The 17,381-nt window shown below is 43.0% G+C and overlaps 1 protein-coding gene across 14 annotated transcripts in view; it reads right to left on the reverse strand.

Annotated features, from left to right (window-relative positions):
- Window positions 1-17,381, reverse strand: part of lrrfip2 (leucine rich repeat (in FLII) interacting protein 2) — a 44,174-nt gene that overhangs the window by 11,953 nt on the left and 14,840 nt on the right. For 2 of the 14 annotated variants that reach the window (XM_036126512.1, XM_036126505.1), the window contains exons 3-18: window positions 16,119-16,205; window positions 15,826-15,894; window positions 15,499-15,558; window positions 15,350-15,391; window positions 15,180-15,251; window positions 11,799-11,846; window positions 11,607-11,669; window positions 11,351-11,443; window positions 9,776-9,838; window positions 8,226-8,279; window positions 8,093-8,143; window positions 7,761-7,835; window positions 6,009-6,122; window positions 5,650-5,691; window positions 1,334-1,465; window positions 967-1,038 (exon numbers count right to left, since the gene is read on the reverse strand). In XM_036126512.1, the coding sequence (XP_035982405.1) occupies window positions 967-1,038; window positions 1,334-1,465; window positions 5,650-5,691; window positions 6,009-6,122; window positions 7,761-7,835; window positions 8,093-8,143; window positions 8,226-8,279; window positions 9,776-9,838; window positions 11,351-11,443; window positions 11,607-11,669; window positions 11,799-11,846; window positions 15,180-15,251; window positions 15,350-15,391; window positions 15,499-15,558; window positions 15,826-15,894; window positions 16,119-16,205 (1,137 nt within the window). Of the gene's footprint in view, window positions 1-966; window positions 1,039-1,333; window positions 1,466-5,649; window positions 5,692-6,008; window positions 6,123-7,760; window positions 7,836-8,092; window positions 8,144-8,225; window positions 8,280-9,775; window positions 9,839-11,349; window positions 11,444-11,606; window positions 11,670-11,798; window positions 11,847-15,179; window positions 15,252-15,349; window positions 15,392-15,498; window positions 15,559-15,825; window positions 15,895-16,118; window positions 16,206-17,381 lie in introns of all 14 variants that reach the window. The other 12 variants (XM_036126513.1, XM_036126510.1, XM_036126517.1 and 9 more) reach the window with 9 other exon arrangements.

Here is a 17,381-nt window from a genome sequence, read left to right on the forward strand (position 1 = left end):
AGCCACTGATCAGAGTTAGAAAGCGTTGCATCACTCCTACAAGTGAAACAAGGCCGTGCAGTAAAAAAAATAAAATAAACGGATCTCACTGCAAAAACGAACAAAAAATAAGTAAAATGTTCCTAAAATTAACGGATTTTTCCTTGATTTGAGCAGGTAAATAAGATGATCTGCCAATAGAATAAGATTTTTGCACTTAAAATCAGAACAACTCATCTCCATCATCTTATTTCGAGTGCAGTTTATCTATTTATCTTATTTTAGGGGTCAAAATACTTATTCCATTGGCAGATACACTGCAAAAACGGAACTAGAAATAAGTAAAATGTTCTTAAAATTTGTGTATTTGTCCTTGATTTGAGCTGGTAAATAAGATGATTTGCCAATGGAATAAGAATTTTGCACTTAAAATAGGAACAATTCATGTCAATCATCTTATTTCAAGTGAAGGATGTCTAATTATCTTATTTTAAGGGGTCAAAATACTCACTCCATTGGCAGATAATCTTATTTACCTGCTCAAATCAAGGATAAATACACTAACTTTAAGAACATTTTACTTATTTTTAGATCAGTTTTTGCAGTGTAATCTTATTTACCTGCTCACATCTAGGACAGAAACACTAATTTTAAGAACATTTTACTTATTTTTAGATCAGTTTTTGCAGTGCTGAGAGAGAGAACGAGATGTTTTCCAGGAAAAAGGAGCTTTAAAGTGCAGCAAGGAACAGTCCATAAATCAGGCTGTTAGTCAACGAATCAGCAGAGAGAGTCGTTCTAACGAGCAGAAGCCAACGCAGGGCTCTGATCATTTCATAACAGGAAGTGGTGAAGACCATGCAGGAGCAGAGGCTCATTCCTAGAGACCGGGGAACCCATAGAAGGGGGGGGGGGGGGTGCAGACCAGGGTTAGTGATGCCAGAGGGGTAACAGAAGGCATGCTTTGAGCTCCAGCAGCCCCTCTACCTTCAGCTCTTTAAGCCCTTGCATGTACCGCCCCTCTACATCCTGAATCTGGTCCTTTAGCTCATAGATATCCTGTAAAGCACATGGAGGGAAAGGGTTGGGGGTGAAAAACGAGTGGCTGGGGGGGGTGGAAGCCGTTTCATAGACAGTTCATACAAGTCACATCCAGTCCTCCCATGCATTCAGGGGGAAAAAAATGGTTAAAACACCAAAAACAAAAAAAAAAGACAGCAGGAAGAGCCCAGGAGAGGCGCCGCTGAGGAGGTTTATGAGGAAGAGGAGGAGGAGGAGGAGACCACATGTATGACTGATTACTTCAGAGATGTGAACAGGGATCATGGTAGAAGCAGCTCAGTGGGCGTCTTACCCGCAGTTCCCCCAGACTGGTGTCCGGGTCGTAGACGCTGCTGGTGTCGGTGCTTCCTCTGCGTGACGACGTCCCCCCCAGCGTGGCCAGGGCGGCCGCTGACAGCGCCGGGGTGGCGCAGCGGGACGACGGCTGAGGAGGAGAACGAGAGCGGTCAGGACCAGGGCTCCACTGGTTACCTGGACCGGTGCAGGTACCAGATCGACTCAGGGGCCTGGCGCCTTCTGATGACATCACTATACATGATTGGTTTAACATTTGCACAATTACGCTAAACATTGTGATTGGTCTGGACAACCTACTAAAGTAATTATAGCGGGGTGTAGGTTTTATTCTAGAGCGGGATTGCGGTTTGTAAACGGACAATTTTACGAAGTAATTCTCCGTGGTCCCTGCACCTCCTGATGACATCACATTATGGCAACGCCACTCAAACAAACTACATTGTGATGACGTCACTATACATCTTCTGACTCCAGCCTACTCTGCATACCCAGAACCAGAACTAAACAAGGAGGAGCATCATTTAGTTCCTATGCTCCTATATATTTAAGTATATTTAAGTATATAGATATATATATATATATATATATATATATATATATATATATAGACCACTAAGAATGTAAATGAGACATTTACATTCCTATTTCTTATTTTGTATTTTTTTTGGTATTCTTTTGATCCAATGTATATATGAAGATTCACTGTATATAACTGAATGCACCTTCCCTACTCTGCACCTTCTTGTATGAGCCGATGTGACGAGTGAATTTCTCCATTGTGAGATCAATAAAGACTATCTTATCTTATCCACTTATCTGGAACAAACTTCCAGAAAATTGTAAAGGTGCGGAAAGCCTGAGTTCCTTTAAATCAAGATTAAAAACACATCTGTTTAGGATTGCCTTCAACTGTTCTAGTTAACTGAATCACCACTTTTTTGTTCTTATTTCTATCTACATTTTATTCGTACTTGCTTTTATTCTGTTTTATTTTGCTACATTTTAATCATGTAAAGCACTTTGCATTGTCTTTGTTCCCAATTGTGCTATATAAATAAATTTGCCTTGCCTTGCCTGCCTTACATGATTGGTTTAACGTTTGCACAATTACGCAAAACATTGTGATTGGTCTGGACAACTTACTAAAGTAATTATAGCGGGGTGTAGGTTTTATTCTAGAGCGGGATTGCGGTTTGTAAACGGACAATTTTACGAAGAAATTCTCCATGGTCCCTGCGCCTCCTGATGACGTCACATTATGGCAACGCCACTCAAACAAACTACATTGAGCCCGCGGTCTGCATTTGTAACAAATCAATTTTATTTAGTTAATTTAGAGGTTTCTTTTTTCTCAAAAGCTTCAGGCTTAAAGATGAACATAGAAAAATGTATAATAATCAACCCACTTTAATTGATAAAAATTAGGTAAAATATTTAGGTATAATGATTAGCAAGGACCACACTGGATATTATAGAACAAATATTCAAGCCATTTTACAAAAAAACTCAACAAATATTTGACAGTTGGCTCAATTTTTGGAAGAATATTGTTAACAAAAACGGAAGGGATAGCCAGATTAATTTATCCAGCATATATCTTAAATATACCAAATAATACAATAAAAATTCATCACAATTTCATCTGGAATAATAAAAAACATGTGATCAGAAAAAAACGACATAGTAATATCAGTAGAAAAAGGAGGAATAAACGTTTTTGATTTTAAAGTGATGAATGCCGTGATTAAATTAAAATGGCTGCAGACTTTTATTAAAAATTAAAAGAGTTTATGTTTTAGTTTCCCTTCACAACTTAAAAAAAATACTCCAGGTTTTCTGGGTTTAAGGCGACGCTTCCAGGACAAAGTCGGCTGAAAACAGACTAATCTGTCTGAGGTCAGAGAGAAAAAACCCCGATGCTGCGATAACCGCAGCTCCTTTTGATTCAGCATTTGGTTCTTTTGGGTTCACAGTTGCTATGGACAGAGGAGAAGAACCTGAAAAACTTTTAGATGTTTTATATTTTCTCTGATATTTTCCACCCAGCCTTAGTTCATGTCTGAACTCAGAGGAAAGGCTGCAAGACAGAAGCTTTTTCCTCAAAGAAAACCTTCAGGAATCACTAAAATCTACTAAACCACAGGGAGGAAAATTTTGATTTCATGCTGAATTTATGGGCCTAAAAGCATAAAATGACTGAAACGTCATTAGTTCAACTTATATTCGCCAATGTTTTATTTTGTATCTACATTTTATTCCAACTTGCTTTTATTCTGGTTTATTTTCCTATATTTTAATCCTGTAAAGCACTTTGCATTGTCTCCGTAATGAAATGTGCTACACAAATAAATTTGCCTGGCCTAAACCTTTGTGACAACAGAAGGTTTGGTGAAACAAAACCAGAAGACACTGAAGTCTCCATGATTAGCAAACCTGCAGCTGACAGGATCACAAACATGATTAATAAAGACGTAAAAAGCAGAGAAACTAAACCAGTGGTGCTCAACCTCCGGGTCGTGGTCCAGTACTGGTCCGTGACTCATTTGGTACCGGGCCGCACAGAAACAATGAATAATTTACATTATTATGTCTGTTTTATTATTATCAGAGTCTGAATGATGTTTCATTTTCTTAAATGTTTGATGCGTGTCTCGGTCATTAGGGTTGGGCAATGTATTGAGATTTTAAAGATTTTTTACGATAAGATTATCACGTTTATCTCAGGATGATCTATGTTGGGTTAGAATTAGACTTAACCAGCAGGTTATTTTTCAGCTGTTTCTCATTTTTATTTACAGCTGTAAGTTAAAAATGTGTCCATGAGACATTAAAGCTGTGATCCAGAGACGCTTTTTTATAATTACCTTATGAAAATAAAAACATATGGAGATAAATATCGTATTATGAACATTCAGCCTAAAAATATCCAGATGTTAACTTTGGTCCGTATCGCCCAGCCCCATCAGTCACGTCTACAAACGCAGCGATGAATCCTTATCAGAGGCTAACGGTGCTGCTGAGGTTCTCCACAGCTGAAGAACGGATCCAGAGCCACTAAATATGTTCTGTGAACCTCCAGGCAGCAGAATAACGGCGGCTATAAACGTACACCAGGATTGTTGCTATGAGAGAAAGTTAAATTACATAGCCGACTGGAGACAAGCAGCAGCCTAAAGGTGTCTCCGTCTCAGTGCAGAGAAATGACCTCAGGACTCCCAGAGTAGGCGTTATGTTTATGAATATCTATTTTATTACTATTATATTCAGAAAAACACCTGTTTATATAGCAGTTGCATCATTTTATTTTGTTGTATTTATCCACCACTGCTTAAAATGTGGTTCTAAACAGAGACTGGATGCAACTTAGGAGATAATTCAGTAGTAGCTCAAGGGTGTGCATGAACACTTCTAATAGGTTTTGAACCTTTAATACTCATTTAAATATAAAATCATTTTACATCCACTGTAACTCTACCCTCCTGATGGAGGCGCTGTCATCTGGTCTAACAAACTCCTAAAGTCCACCAGCGGGGTGGTCAACACATGTCATGCATCGTGGTAAGTACCATATTCTATGGACTATAAGGCGGACTGACTGTAATATCTAAACTAGAAGTGCATTCATTTTAAAGCCCCCCCATACTGTAGTTAACTCCGCAGGGGTCCCCGCATACTTGAGGCACACTGAAGGGGTACTCTGCGCATTCAGGTACGTGTCAGACTATAAACTTCTCAGAGGCAAGAAGTCTTTACATCAAACTATTTTATATCTGACACTGAGCTTGATGCAAGCAGGCGGTCTGCAGGACGCAGCACCACAGTCCCTCTGTTCTCACTGACAGGTGGGAACCTGCTGGAAAAGAAACGGCTCTAGGTGCTCAGCTAGCTAATCACACATTTTATCATCCGTTCTGCCGCTTCGTCCCACTGGCAGGAAGTCTGGGAATTGTAGGAATTTACCATAAGAAATGCTAGCAACAATAAACCTAGTAAGTTAAATCAATATAAAGGTTACGTTTATTTTGGCCTGTTACAAACAGGGTAGTGTAGTCCAGCTACTCTGTCCTCCCCACAGAGACCGATAGAGAGCTGTGGACGTGGAGGAGTGATATTACACACTTGGGAAGAATATTTAGTGCGCCTTATAGTCCGAACAATACGGTATGTGTTTTGTTCTTAATCAGTTTTTAAGTAGCAGGCATTAAGAACAACAAATAAAATAACAACAACACTGTTAAAGGCAGGCTTGGTAAGTAATTCCACTGATATCTCTGCTATAAGTGCCATAAGGTGGGAGGAGAACCTACTTACCCGACTAAAGTCTGAAAACTGCTTGTCACATTTTTCCTCCAGCTGCAAGAGAGAGAAGTACGGCTGTTAAATCAGAGTGTGTGTGGGGGGGGGGGGGGGGGGGGGGGTGGCATGCTGGAGGTCAGAGTTAGGTCAAACCGTATTAAAGTCTGGGATAAGTGCTGCATGTCCACAAACCAAACACCGTTCCCCTCAAACCCAGCATCCAGTCCCTGATGCATGCTGCTGCTGCTGCTCATCTGCTTAGAGGATCATTAGTTAGTTAACGATGTTCTCAACACTAAAACGTCACTTCTACTCGTTCAGGGCAGCACTGCAGGTCCAGGCGCACAGAGACGCCGGCGGCTTCACACACTTACTGAGTCCAGGTCCGGGATGCTCAGCTCGTCCAGGTCGGACACAATGCTGCCCCTCCGGTTGGAGCGGCTGAAATAATCAGCGGCCGACTCGCTGAGGTCCGAGAAGTCGGACGACTGCTCACCACACGCAGGAGGAGGAGGAGGAGGAGGAGGAGGAGGAGGAGGAGGAGAGTGGCAGAGAAGGTGAAGAGGAGAGGAAGACTGACAGGAAACCCGTTCAGGATTTATGGATATGGATAAAAAACTAGAGATGCACCAACCAGACTCACCCTGGCAACGTTCTCTATGTTAAATTTAAACACATTTATTATATCTAAGCCATATAAAGGGCCCAGATGTGGCGGTCCACAGATAAAATGACCCAATATTAACCGTTTATACAGATTAGATGCAGGAAATTATTCTTTTAAAACCCAGATGAGACACAAATGAGAATCCCACCAGGTCTGCTCAGCTGGTTCTGTTTAGTCGACCCAAAGATAAAAGTCCAGTGTGACGCTCAGTGTCCATACACACCTGAGCAAAGGTCCAGATGTCCTGCTGGTGGACAAGGTAACGAGGTTTTCACTGTAAAGGGCTAATTAAAGTACAATGATGCACTTTAGGAGCAGAAACCAGCAAATAAACTGATGTGGGACTTCAAATATAGACATTTTATTAAAAGTTATTAAATGTAAGGCTTTGTAGGACAGGAACCCTGTTGGCCAACACCAATCTGATCCGCCATTTGGATGGATTCTGGTGTTTTTTTATTTTATTTTAAGGACTCTAAAACACATTAAAAACTAAAGAAAATGTGCTGCAGCTATTTTGACTGCAGTAGTGGTTTTTGCCTCCAACATAAAACAAAGGAATGTAACGATTTTCCCCATTTATGCATTAAAGCCTGACCATCCAGCCTCTGCAGGGTCATAACTGCGACGAAGTCTGTAGTCAGCGGTCTTCTAAAGCCAGGCTTCACAAAGTGGGAGATATACTTGTTTTAATATATGACGTTTAGACTTTTAACTGTGGGGGGGTGGGGGAATCTATAATGTTAAACTTTTCATCAGAGGGAATCAAAGTTTTTTTTTTCTTGCAAATTTGTTAAATTAAGTTTCACAAATTTGCAGAAATGGTTTTTTTTTGTGTGGAAATGCCCCTTTGTAGCCAATAATTCATTATTTTAACACTAATACAGCACAATTCCTGCTTTAAAGCATAAGATTTCTTTTTGCAGAACCTTTTTGCTGATTTGATGTGTTTATAGAGCAGGAATGACTCCAGTTGTTGATGCCTTAATGATTCTAGGGGGAAAAACTCTAGAAAGAATCTAGTTTTTCACGCTGATGGGTTCACAAAGTGGGAGATATACTTGTTTTAATATATGACGTGAAGACTTTTAACTGTGGGGGGGATCAAAAATTTCAAACTTTTCAACATCACAGAGAATCCAAGTTTTTTTTCTTGCAAATTTGTTAAATTAAGGTTTCACAATTTTGCAGAATTTGTCTTTTTTGTGTGGAAATGCTCCTTTGTAGCTAATAATTAATTTTATTTATCCAACAATGACCCTAATACAGCACAATCCCTGCTCTAAAGCATAAGATTTCCTTTTGCAGAACGTTTTTGCTGATTTTTATGTGTTTATAGAGCAGGAATGACTCCAGTTGTAGACGCCTTAATGATTCTAGGGGGGAAAAACTCTATAAAGGGTCTAGTTTTCATGCTGATGGGTGCATCTCTAGCTCAGACCGGAGGCGTCCGGCTCACCGCGCTGTCCCTGCGGCCTCGGCGGCAGCGCTCCTGGGAGACGCTGCTGACGGTGTCGTCGTCTGAGGAGGAGTGCTGGGAACGCCCAGACGTACAAAACAGAAAAAAGGTGAGAAACCCAAAACAAGCAGGACGGCTGCACCTCACACACACACAGACACACACACGGCTGCAGACATCCAGGTCTGGGTGTAACAGATTACTGGACCCACTGAAGGACGTTTTCCCAGCAGCAGGACAGTTTCATGCAGCTAAAGCCTGACTAAGTCGAGCCGTTAGCCGTCTGCTAACAGGGAGGTGTTTGTGGTCATGCAGCGGTTCAGGCTGCTCACCACAGGGCTGCTGCGGGTGGAGCTGGACGAGTACCAGCTGATCTCAGAGGGCTGTGGACGAAGCGTGGGGGGGGAGAGACGTGAACTGCTGTGGGACGGCGGTGGAAAACAAAACATGCGGAGGAGGACTTACAGCTCTGGAGCCGTAGCCCGAGCCGTAGAGGCCGGCGTCGTCGTAAATAGAGGCCTGAGGGAAACACGTGGACACGGCTCAGGAATCCACAACACGGACGGTGGAGTAGGACTACTTTCTGTCGTCATGCTACCAACACGCTAAAGTATTCACACCGTTTCCTCCTGCCTTCATCACCTTACACCCACTCCACAGAGAAGTGAGGTGGATCTTAACCAGAACCCATCAGAACCTCCTGGAGCTGCAGGAACAGCAGCTTCACGCGTCCACAGACCGGACTTTAACCCAGGACCGCTGGACAACAGCGTCTGGACTTTGACTAGGCCACTCACACACGTGGTTTGCTGTAAACCAGCCCATTGTAGCTCTGGCTGTGTGTTTTGGGTCGTGTTGCTGCCTCAGGTTGTCCTGTTTCCATCCCATAAACTGACTAGATGCTGAAGGAAAGCGTCCCCACAGCATGATGCTGCCACCGCCGTGTTTCACCGCAGCGGTTCTGCTAAACTGAGGTGAATCGACGCACAGCAGCTGGGAGGACTAGATTTCACTTCAGGGTCTCTGAGTGAAGGAGGCTGAACACAAAGTGTCAGAAACAATTAAAATGTTTATTTTTGAGCACCAACTGTGCAGTGATGCTGTACTTTGTGTCGGTCTCTCACATGAAGTGTGGCTGTAACCTGGTAAGATGTGAAGAAGTCAGGAGGAAATAAATAAAACAAGTGGACTTCAGGTTCTACTGCAAACAAAGCCTCAGCTTCTCAGGTACGGAGCTGAAACAGTGACAGCATGAAGAGACGTTGAAAAGAGATTTGTCCTTGAAAAATTAGACACTGTAAAGTCAAATATTGTTAGAAATAAAAACGTATGATGTTATTGTCAATTTATGCTGCAGCTTTTATTCAATTATAAATGTTTTCAGTGTCACTGCAGAGCTCCTTCAGCTACAAGCTGGCGCTGTTTTACCGTCGGGGGCGGGGCTAAATTGAAGGCCCCTTCAGGGCCCCTCCGTTTTTCCAGCATTCATCTACCTGTAGTGAACTTATGGAAACCTCCGGTCAAGCTCCGCTGCTCAACCACAAGAACGGGTTTTATTTTCATTCATATTATCCTCATTAGCTCATATAGCTAATGATTATAGTGACATGAAGCTAAACCAGTGACAGCAGGTAGACGATGATGAGTTACGGAAAAACGGACGGCCCATGAAGGGGCCTTCAGTTTAGCCCCGCCCCCAACGGTAAAACAGACGTAGGTGAAAGAGCTTTGCAGCAACAATGAAAACATCTAATTGAGAAAAGCTGTAGCATAAAATGAGAAAATCTTTTTACTTTCTAACAATGTTTAATTTTCATTGTGTAATTTCTCAAAGTTAAATCTCTTTTTAACGTCGCTGCATGCCGTCTCTGTTTCACCTCCGTCCTCAGGAAGTTTCTCAGACTAACGACCGAATCTCTGCTCCACCAAACCAGGAGCTAAAGCCTCTGTAGACGTCCCGTCTCACGACAACAACAAACAACCAGAACCAGGCATGCAGGTGGAGACACACTGACCACGCTGTAGCTGCGGGGCAGCCCCGCGCCCACCGTGGAGGAGGAGGAGGAGGAGGAGGAGGCCTGTGGGGGAGGAAGGGGGAGTCACTGTGGAGGAAGCAGGGATGCTGCAGCCAGACAGCGAGGCGGTGACAGATTAACGAGGCGAAGTGGAAACAGGACGGCGGTTCTGCTGAGTCGGTCATATTTAGGCCGTTTGTTGAGAGACGAGGTCAGAGACGGTCCCAGCGCTACACGGACCGCTGGTACCGTCCAGAACGCAAACCTTCAACCGTTTCATGGGATAAAGACTCACTCTTAGGTCCAATTTACTATTTTAAAAGTCCAACATTTTTCAGACTGATTTCTTGATATTTTTAAGCAGTTTTAATGATATTCTGGAGATTTGAAGACAAAACTTTGGATTTTATTATCTGTGTTTTCCCCCAATGGGGAAGTTAGGAGAGGAGTGGCTGTCTTTCTGGACATAATAACATACATCCAGATAAAAACACTTTGATCGTTCAGCCTAAAAGGTAAAAAATAAGCAAAACGGCCCTTTTGCTTTTTTTTTTTTTTTTTTTTTTAACTTCTAGGGTTTGTCAGGAGTTGGATTTAATTTGGCCAATCAGAGTATAAATCTACATACAACGCCTTTTACATTCTGATTTCTCTTAAATAGCAGAATAAACCTGCAAACGTAAGGGATAAAACACCTACCGTATTTTTCAGACTATAAGGCGCACTTAAAATCCTTCAACTTTCTCTTATATTTGATTACTGACTGATTTTATGTGGTACAACGCGCTCAATAATCTGTTAAAATGTGTAAGTATGACTTTGGTTAGCAACAAAGTCACTCCGCTAAATTGATATTAGGAGCATTACGTCACACTGTGTCACTACCTGAGGACCCCTGAGCTGTCTACAGACTGCCTGACTGTAATGTCTAAACTAGAAGTGCATTCATGTAGAGTACGAGCTAGTAGCAATAAACCTAGTAAGTTAATTAATTATAAAAGTTCAGTTTATTTTGGTCTTATGTTAGAAACAGAGACTCAGAGAGCGTTGTCGGACTTGAACTAAACCTCCTTCTCCATCCTTCTTTATTTTGGGTTAAAGCTCAGACTAGCTAAGGTTCTAAAGACCTCTGAATCTAACAAGTATTACTCTGCTTAGAGTTCCTATGAGACCTTCTTAGCTAGATAAGTAGGACACGACTGATCTACTAACCACCTCCCTCCTAGGACCCCACCTTGTTTCAGTAGACAAGTTGCCCAAGCTAGTAGCCTTGTTATTGGATCGGTTAAGTTTTAGTGACTAAACAGTCCCTATAGGTGTTGTTCATAACATTTTTGCTACAGGCAACCTTTTAAGACCTAAGATTTTGTAGTAACTTGACAAGAGCTGTGTACGTGAAGGAGTGACACACTGGGAATAATATTTAATGTGCCTTATAGTCCGAAGAATACGGTAACTTTTCATAATAACGTTTTAAAACTGCATCTCCAGCTGCAGCCATGTAAACATCTACTGTATTGATGGATGAACAGTTCCCCCCCCCCCTAGATGATTGAACCAGACAGGGGAACCAACCCGGGGTTGATAGGTGGAGGTGGAGGTCAGGGGCGGAGCAGGTTTGGTCTTCGTCAGGCTGGTGTAGTTCCTCTGATCGTGGTAGAGTCCAGTCTGAGAGAGCAACAGAACAACAGGACCTGAAACACCACGGCTATCCTCCACCGCCACAGCACGGCGGCTCTATCCTGATCGATTAGTCAGGTCTAGAAAAGGTAAAGAAGCCTCAGCGGGTCTAGAAACGTGCCGGCAGAAGCTCGGGAGGCAGAGAACTAACCAGCAGGCCTTTCTTGGAGGAGGAAGCCTTTTTATGGCCACGCAGGTCGTTGTACACAGACGTCTGCTGAGCCACAGAGAAGGTGGAAAAAGGAGGGGAAAAACAGGAACAATGAGGAAATAAAGGAAGGTTTATGAAACAAGAGAAAGGATGAAAACAAAGAGACGGAGGAGGAGGAGGAGGAGAACGTACGGTGGAGCGGGAGCTCTTCAGCAGGGAGCTGGAGGAGAGGCCGTCAGACTGAGGAGAGATTAAAGTTAACGCTCACATGCTGCGACGACGCCACACACACACACACACACACACACACACACACCCCCTGAGGGGTCAGAGGTCACCGCAGGCCCAACAGGTACAGGCTGGTTACGAGCATCAACCCACAGCCGGGACTTAAAAAGCTACAGCGTCCGTCTTACCGCGATTCCTCGGCCTCTATGGTCACAGGACAATGCAGCTGTGCCCCTCCCCCACCTGTAGCTGCAGTCATGATGCACCTAGTTCTCATTAAAGGTAAGGCTGTTCTGAAGCAACTCAAAAAAAAAATAAAGATTTGAACTGTAAGAATAATTTTATCTGCTAATTAAAAGCAGCTTAAACGTGTTTCAGGCTGTTTTTTTTTTATTTTCTGCATGTTTAATCTACTATTCAGGGAAACTGACCTCTGAGTAGGGCTGGGCGATATGGATTAAAAAATAAATCTCCGATTTTATCATACCAAATCCAATTAATTGATTTTTTTCCTCCTTTTTGTTTCATAAAAAGAAATTAAAGAAATTATTTTAAAACCTTGCTTTTTATGTCAAGCATTTCGTCAGAGAGTTGACCTAAAAACAAGCTGTGAAACATGCTTGTAAAACAACATGGCAGCCGTGGCATTATAAACAATGAAAATATAACAAAACATTTGCTGCCAGTGGTATTACACATTGAGCTAAGAACAGGCTTCACTGCACTTGTGAACTTCAAACTAAGTTAAAAAAAAGCTAAATAAGTAAATGATGCATTATGGTAAAAAAAAGTTTCCACTTATCAATATTTTGACAATAATTTTGCCTAAACATATATTCAGCATCACATGCTGTTCTCTTCATGGAAACCCAATGAGTGTGTTGGCAAAATAAAATCCAGATTTTCCAAAAATGAATTGTAAATTCGAATTAATCGATTAAATCGATTTATCGCCCAGCCCTACCTCTGAGAATCCTGCTCTATCCTCACTGATCCCCTGGCTTTGCATGCATCTCAACACAACAACAGAACTAGCAGGAAGGCTTAGCAAACAACAGGTAAAATGTCTTAAAGTGAATTAATCACAGCAGCATTTAGTGGCACACCAACACGTTAGCATGGAAATGGTTTTCCCTCACACAGCACCAAGCGTGGGCCTGTTCTTTGTGAGGAAAGCAGGGCTACGGTGTGAACAGCAGCGAGTCTGGACTTGACGTTCAGACTTTCCACCATGGAGGGATTTACAGGCTCCCAGGAGCCGGTGGGGCGACGCAGAAACCGCTGCTGCCTACGTGTAAAAATGTGTCCGCAGAGTAAAAATACCCTAAAAGAAGCACTACCCACAGCAGAAAACAATAATAAAAGGTGAATATTGACCATGAGATCATTATTTTATTTCCTCTGTGCTTCCGTCTCTCTGACTTTTAGCATCTTAGGCCGATTTATCGTGAGTCTGGAGTGAATCTGATGCCTGGAGACTTTGTCCAGCTGGGTAAAATATTACATCAGCTTAAAAAATGAAGGTTCAAAACACCTGGAATGTATCAGGCATTAATTCTGGCTCTGCAGTGATAAACACTGATATCCTGATGCTGTGATGATGAGTGCAGGTCCAACCAGGGGATCCATGGCATGCAATCAGTAGAAGAAAACGTGACGTAGACCTAGAAGGTCCAGAGCTGCACACTGCAAAAACAGAACTAAAAATAAGATTAAATCTTCTTGAAATGAGTGTGTTTGTACTTTATTTGAGCAGGTAAATAAGATGATCTGCCAATGGAATAAGATTTTTGCACTTAAAATAGGAACAATTCATCTCCAACTTATTTCAAGCGCATTATATCTGATTATCTTATTTTAGGGGTAAAATTACTTTACCTGACTCCGCCAGATAGATTTGCTCCGCATATCCATCTGGAAACCTTCCGTTGAAGTAATTTTGGGAAGGGGCGAAAATACTGGTTAGCTGATTGGCCTATGTTGGTGATAGACGGGCCAAATGAACCAATCAGATTCGTCGTCGCTCTGTTACGAGCGACGACGAAAACACAACCACAAGCCAAGCTACTCTTGCTGCTGCAGGTAAAGGCTCGTTAGCTCAGCAAAGAAATACTCTGTAATTCCGATAAAACTTGCTCGATAGCCACGCTAACGCTAGTTTCATCGGCTGAAGCCGCCATGCTGTTAAGACTGAACTGACGCGCTTCCCGTTGCGTCACACCTTAACCCGCCTCAAAACCAACGCTGATTGGACGTTCGTTTGGTGAACGGCTCCAAATTTTCTTCAACGGAGAGTAGCCAGACTGATCTGCGAGTGAAACCTTGAAAACTCGCGAGATCAGGATGGTCTCACGAGGCTAAAAATTACTCTATTGGCAGATAATCTTATTTACCTGTTCAAATCAAGGACAAATACACTAATTTCAAGAAAATTGTACTAATCTTTAGTTCTGTTTTTGCAGTGCAGCTTTGCTCCAAGCCTGGCGGCCATGTTGGTACCAAACCTGCTCTGATTCTGCTGAGAACGCTGAACTTTCCAGCAGCAAGTGAACGCAGCATTAATCCTGTTAGCAGTTTGATGCAGAAGCATTCAAACCACTGAGCTATATAATACACTGGAGTGCTGATTTTGCCGAAAAACTGAAGTCACTGGCCGCCATCTTGCTACTCCCTACTCTCACAGAATCCCACAGGATTTGGTTGCAACAACAAGCAGTTTTCTGGCTGAGTGAAAACGTTTCACAGGTAATTCTACAGTCAGTGGATGTACTAACACTATCAACTACTAGGAAATTAGAAGCTGAAATATTTTACATGTTATTCATATTAAATATATATGTATATATAAGTATGTGTATATGTATATATATGTATACATATATGTAAATATATGTTTTTGTATATTGTTATTTATATATTTATAAATGTTAAATATATATATTTAAAGGAATAAAATGCAAAATATTTCAGCACATGACTTTCTCAGTACTTGATAGTTTTAGAACATAATATAAAAGTATATGGCATTTAACATTTTAAAAGTCTTAAGCCCCGCTGAACATGAGAAAATCCTCGTTATTCGATGCTGTAGCGCACATATTCCATAGTTACTGGGGGGAAATAGGGAGTACCAATATGGCGGCTGGTGGCTTCAAAGCCAACTGGATTAGCACTCCAGTGTATAATATAGCTCAGTGATTCAAACAGGCACTGATGCATCGTTTATTAACTACTTATGAGCTATGATGAGACTTTTGGGTCACTGTGTGAGAGAACAGTCTTAACGACTTGTGAGATTTCAGACTCAGGGCTCGTTAACGCGGGTCACAGCCATGCAGAACGCACCAGGACGTCCCTGCTGCGGGAGCCGGGCCGACTCTTGTTGGCGCTCAGGTCGCGTACGGCTGACGACGTCGACTTTGGACAAAAAACAAAAAGCAGCAGAGCGTCGCGTGATTAACGTCGTTTCATTACACGGACGCTGTGGAAACAAGGAGGCGCTGCTCGGTACACACCCTGTAGCTGCGGACCGACGACACGTCGTCGTCCGGGCTCTGCTGAGGTGGAAACGTGGAAACACAAAGTCAGCAGAACAGGAGAGGACAGAGGGCGACGAGGGAGGACAGGAAATGAAGGAGGAAGACGTGGGCTGGAGGATACAGACCCGGTGATGACGGCTGCTGGCTCTGCTGCCACTAGAGGCTCGGGCCTTTTCTGCTTCCGCCTGGAGTATCGGGAAAGAAGGTCAGCACAGATAACGTTTACGACTCGGCTGTATTCAACCGTGGGTAAAACCACGCACAGCGACTTCAGCATATCTGCAAACGCCATGCTGGTACGGCTCAGCTGCTCTGGACAAACACTCCAGAATTAGTTCAAACCAGAGTCAATCATCTGCGTCTCCAAAGCAAACAGGTTTTTTTTTCCACTGTGAGGCGCAGAGAGCTGACTGGTTAGTGGCACAGAAAGCAGTGGAGCTGAGCTGGCCTACCATCCACTGGTGGATCTGACCCCATTTCCTGCTGCTGGAGGAGGAGGAGGAGGAGGAACGGTAGGACAGCTGGACACAGGGGGAGGAGACGCCAGGAAAAAACAGTCATACCTCACTGAGAACGGCTGAAAAACACAAGCTCTGCTGACATTTAACTGCAGGGGGGGAGGACTCGGGTTTCATCTGTGGACATGCAGCACTTTTCCCCATCGGTTTGTTTAAGAATAAATAAAACGGTGAAGCCCAGCAGCTCCTGCGCCACCTGAGCAGCTGCTGGGCTCGCTGGTGAATACCTCCTTCTGCTGCCGCTCCAGCTCTTTCATCCGGATGTCTCTGGCCTCCGCCCGGGCCGCCCTCTTGGCCGCCAGCCTCGCCTCGGCCTGTGAGACACAACGTGAACACAACGTCAGCCCCGTGTGGAAAGCTGGAGCGTCACGCCCAGCGGGGGCAGCCGTAAACACAGCGAGGGGGGGGGGTTAGCTGGTCCCTGTGTTTATTAGCCGCACTAATAAACACAGGGACCAGCAGAGAGCAGCTGCTTTCAGCCGATCTAAAACATCTGCTTCCTGTCAGAGGAGACGGAGGCTGGGACAACCTGGACCTGGGACCGGCGGGGAACCTGCACACTGCAAAAATAGAGCTAAAAATAAGGAAATGCTTCTTGAAATTTAAGTATTTTTCCTTGATTTCAGCAGGTAAATAGGACTATCTGCCAATGGAATAAGATTTTTGCGCTTAAAATTGGAACAATTCATCTCCATCACCTTATTTCAAGTGCAGGGTGTCTAATTATCTTATTTCAGGGGTAAAACTTCCATTGGCAAGGAATCTTATTCACCTGCTCAAATCAAGGGCAAATACATTCTTTTCAAGAAAATTTTACTTATTTTTAAGTCTCTTTTTGCAGTGCAGGAGGACACGTTAATGTTTAGGGAACGCCGTTACCGTGGCGACGCTATCAGCTGATTAGCCTCAACGAGGACGTCACAGTCCCCACGCTTTGACCCGCTTATCTGGACCATAAAGACACCTTCCTGGTACCGACGGGGTCCCAGAACCGACCTTTGAACCAGAACAGTTAGAGTTCACCTTAACTCTAAAATCTATATAAATTCAAATGTGATTAAACAGGAAGAGCACAGAGTTAAATAAAGTTTTATACATAGCTCACTGGTGGGTCATGTTCTTTCTAGAACTCATGGGGTTCTGGTCCAGAGGCCAGAACCGAGCCCTCATCGGTCCTCTGACTACAGGTCAATTATTTCTACATAATTAATATTAATATTTGAGAGGAAAGAAGCTTTTCTGATAAGAGTGTTAATCATTTATTGCGACTGGAAAAGAGCCTTTAGTCACATTTCTGTCCCAGTTATTCCCATCAGGACTAGAGGCACAGAGAGGGAGCAGTCAGTATTACACAGCTCTGCAGTTTAACTAGATTTCATTCTTTTTCCATTTTTAGCTAAATCAGATCAGTTTTTACTTTTTTTAATTGCATTACAGAAAATAAAGAACTTTATCACAATATTCTAATTTTCTGAGACAGTCCTGTAGCT

Source organism: Fundulus heteroclitus, chromosome 22 (assembly GCF_011125445.2).
Source record: "Fundulus heteroclitus isolate FHET01 chromosome 22, MU-UCD_Fhet_4.1, whole genome shotgun sequence".
Lineage (NCBI taxonomy): Eukaryota > Metazoa > Chordata > Actinopteri > Cyprinodontiformes > Fundulidae > Fundulus > Fundulus heteroclitus.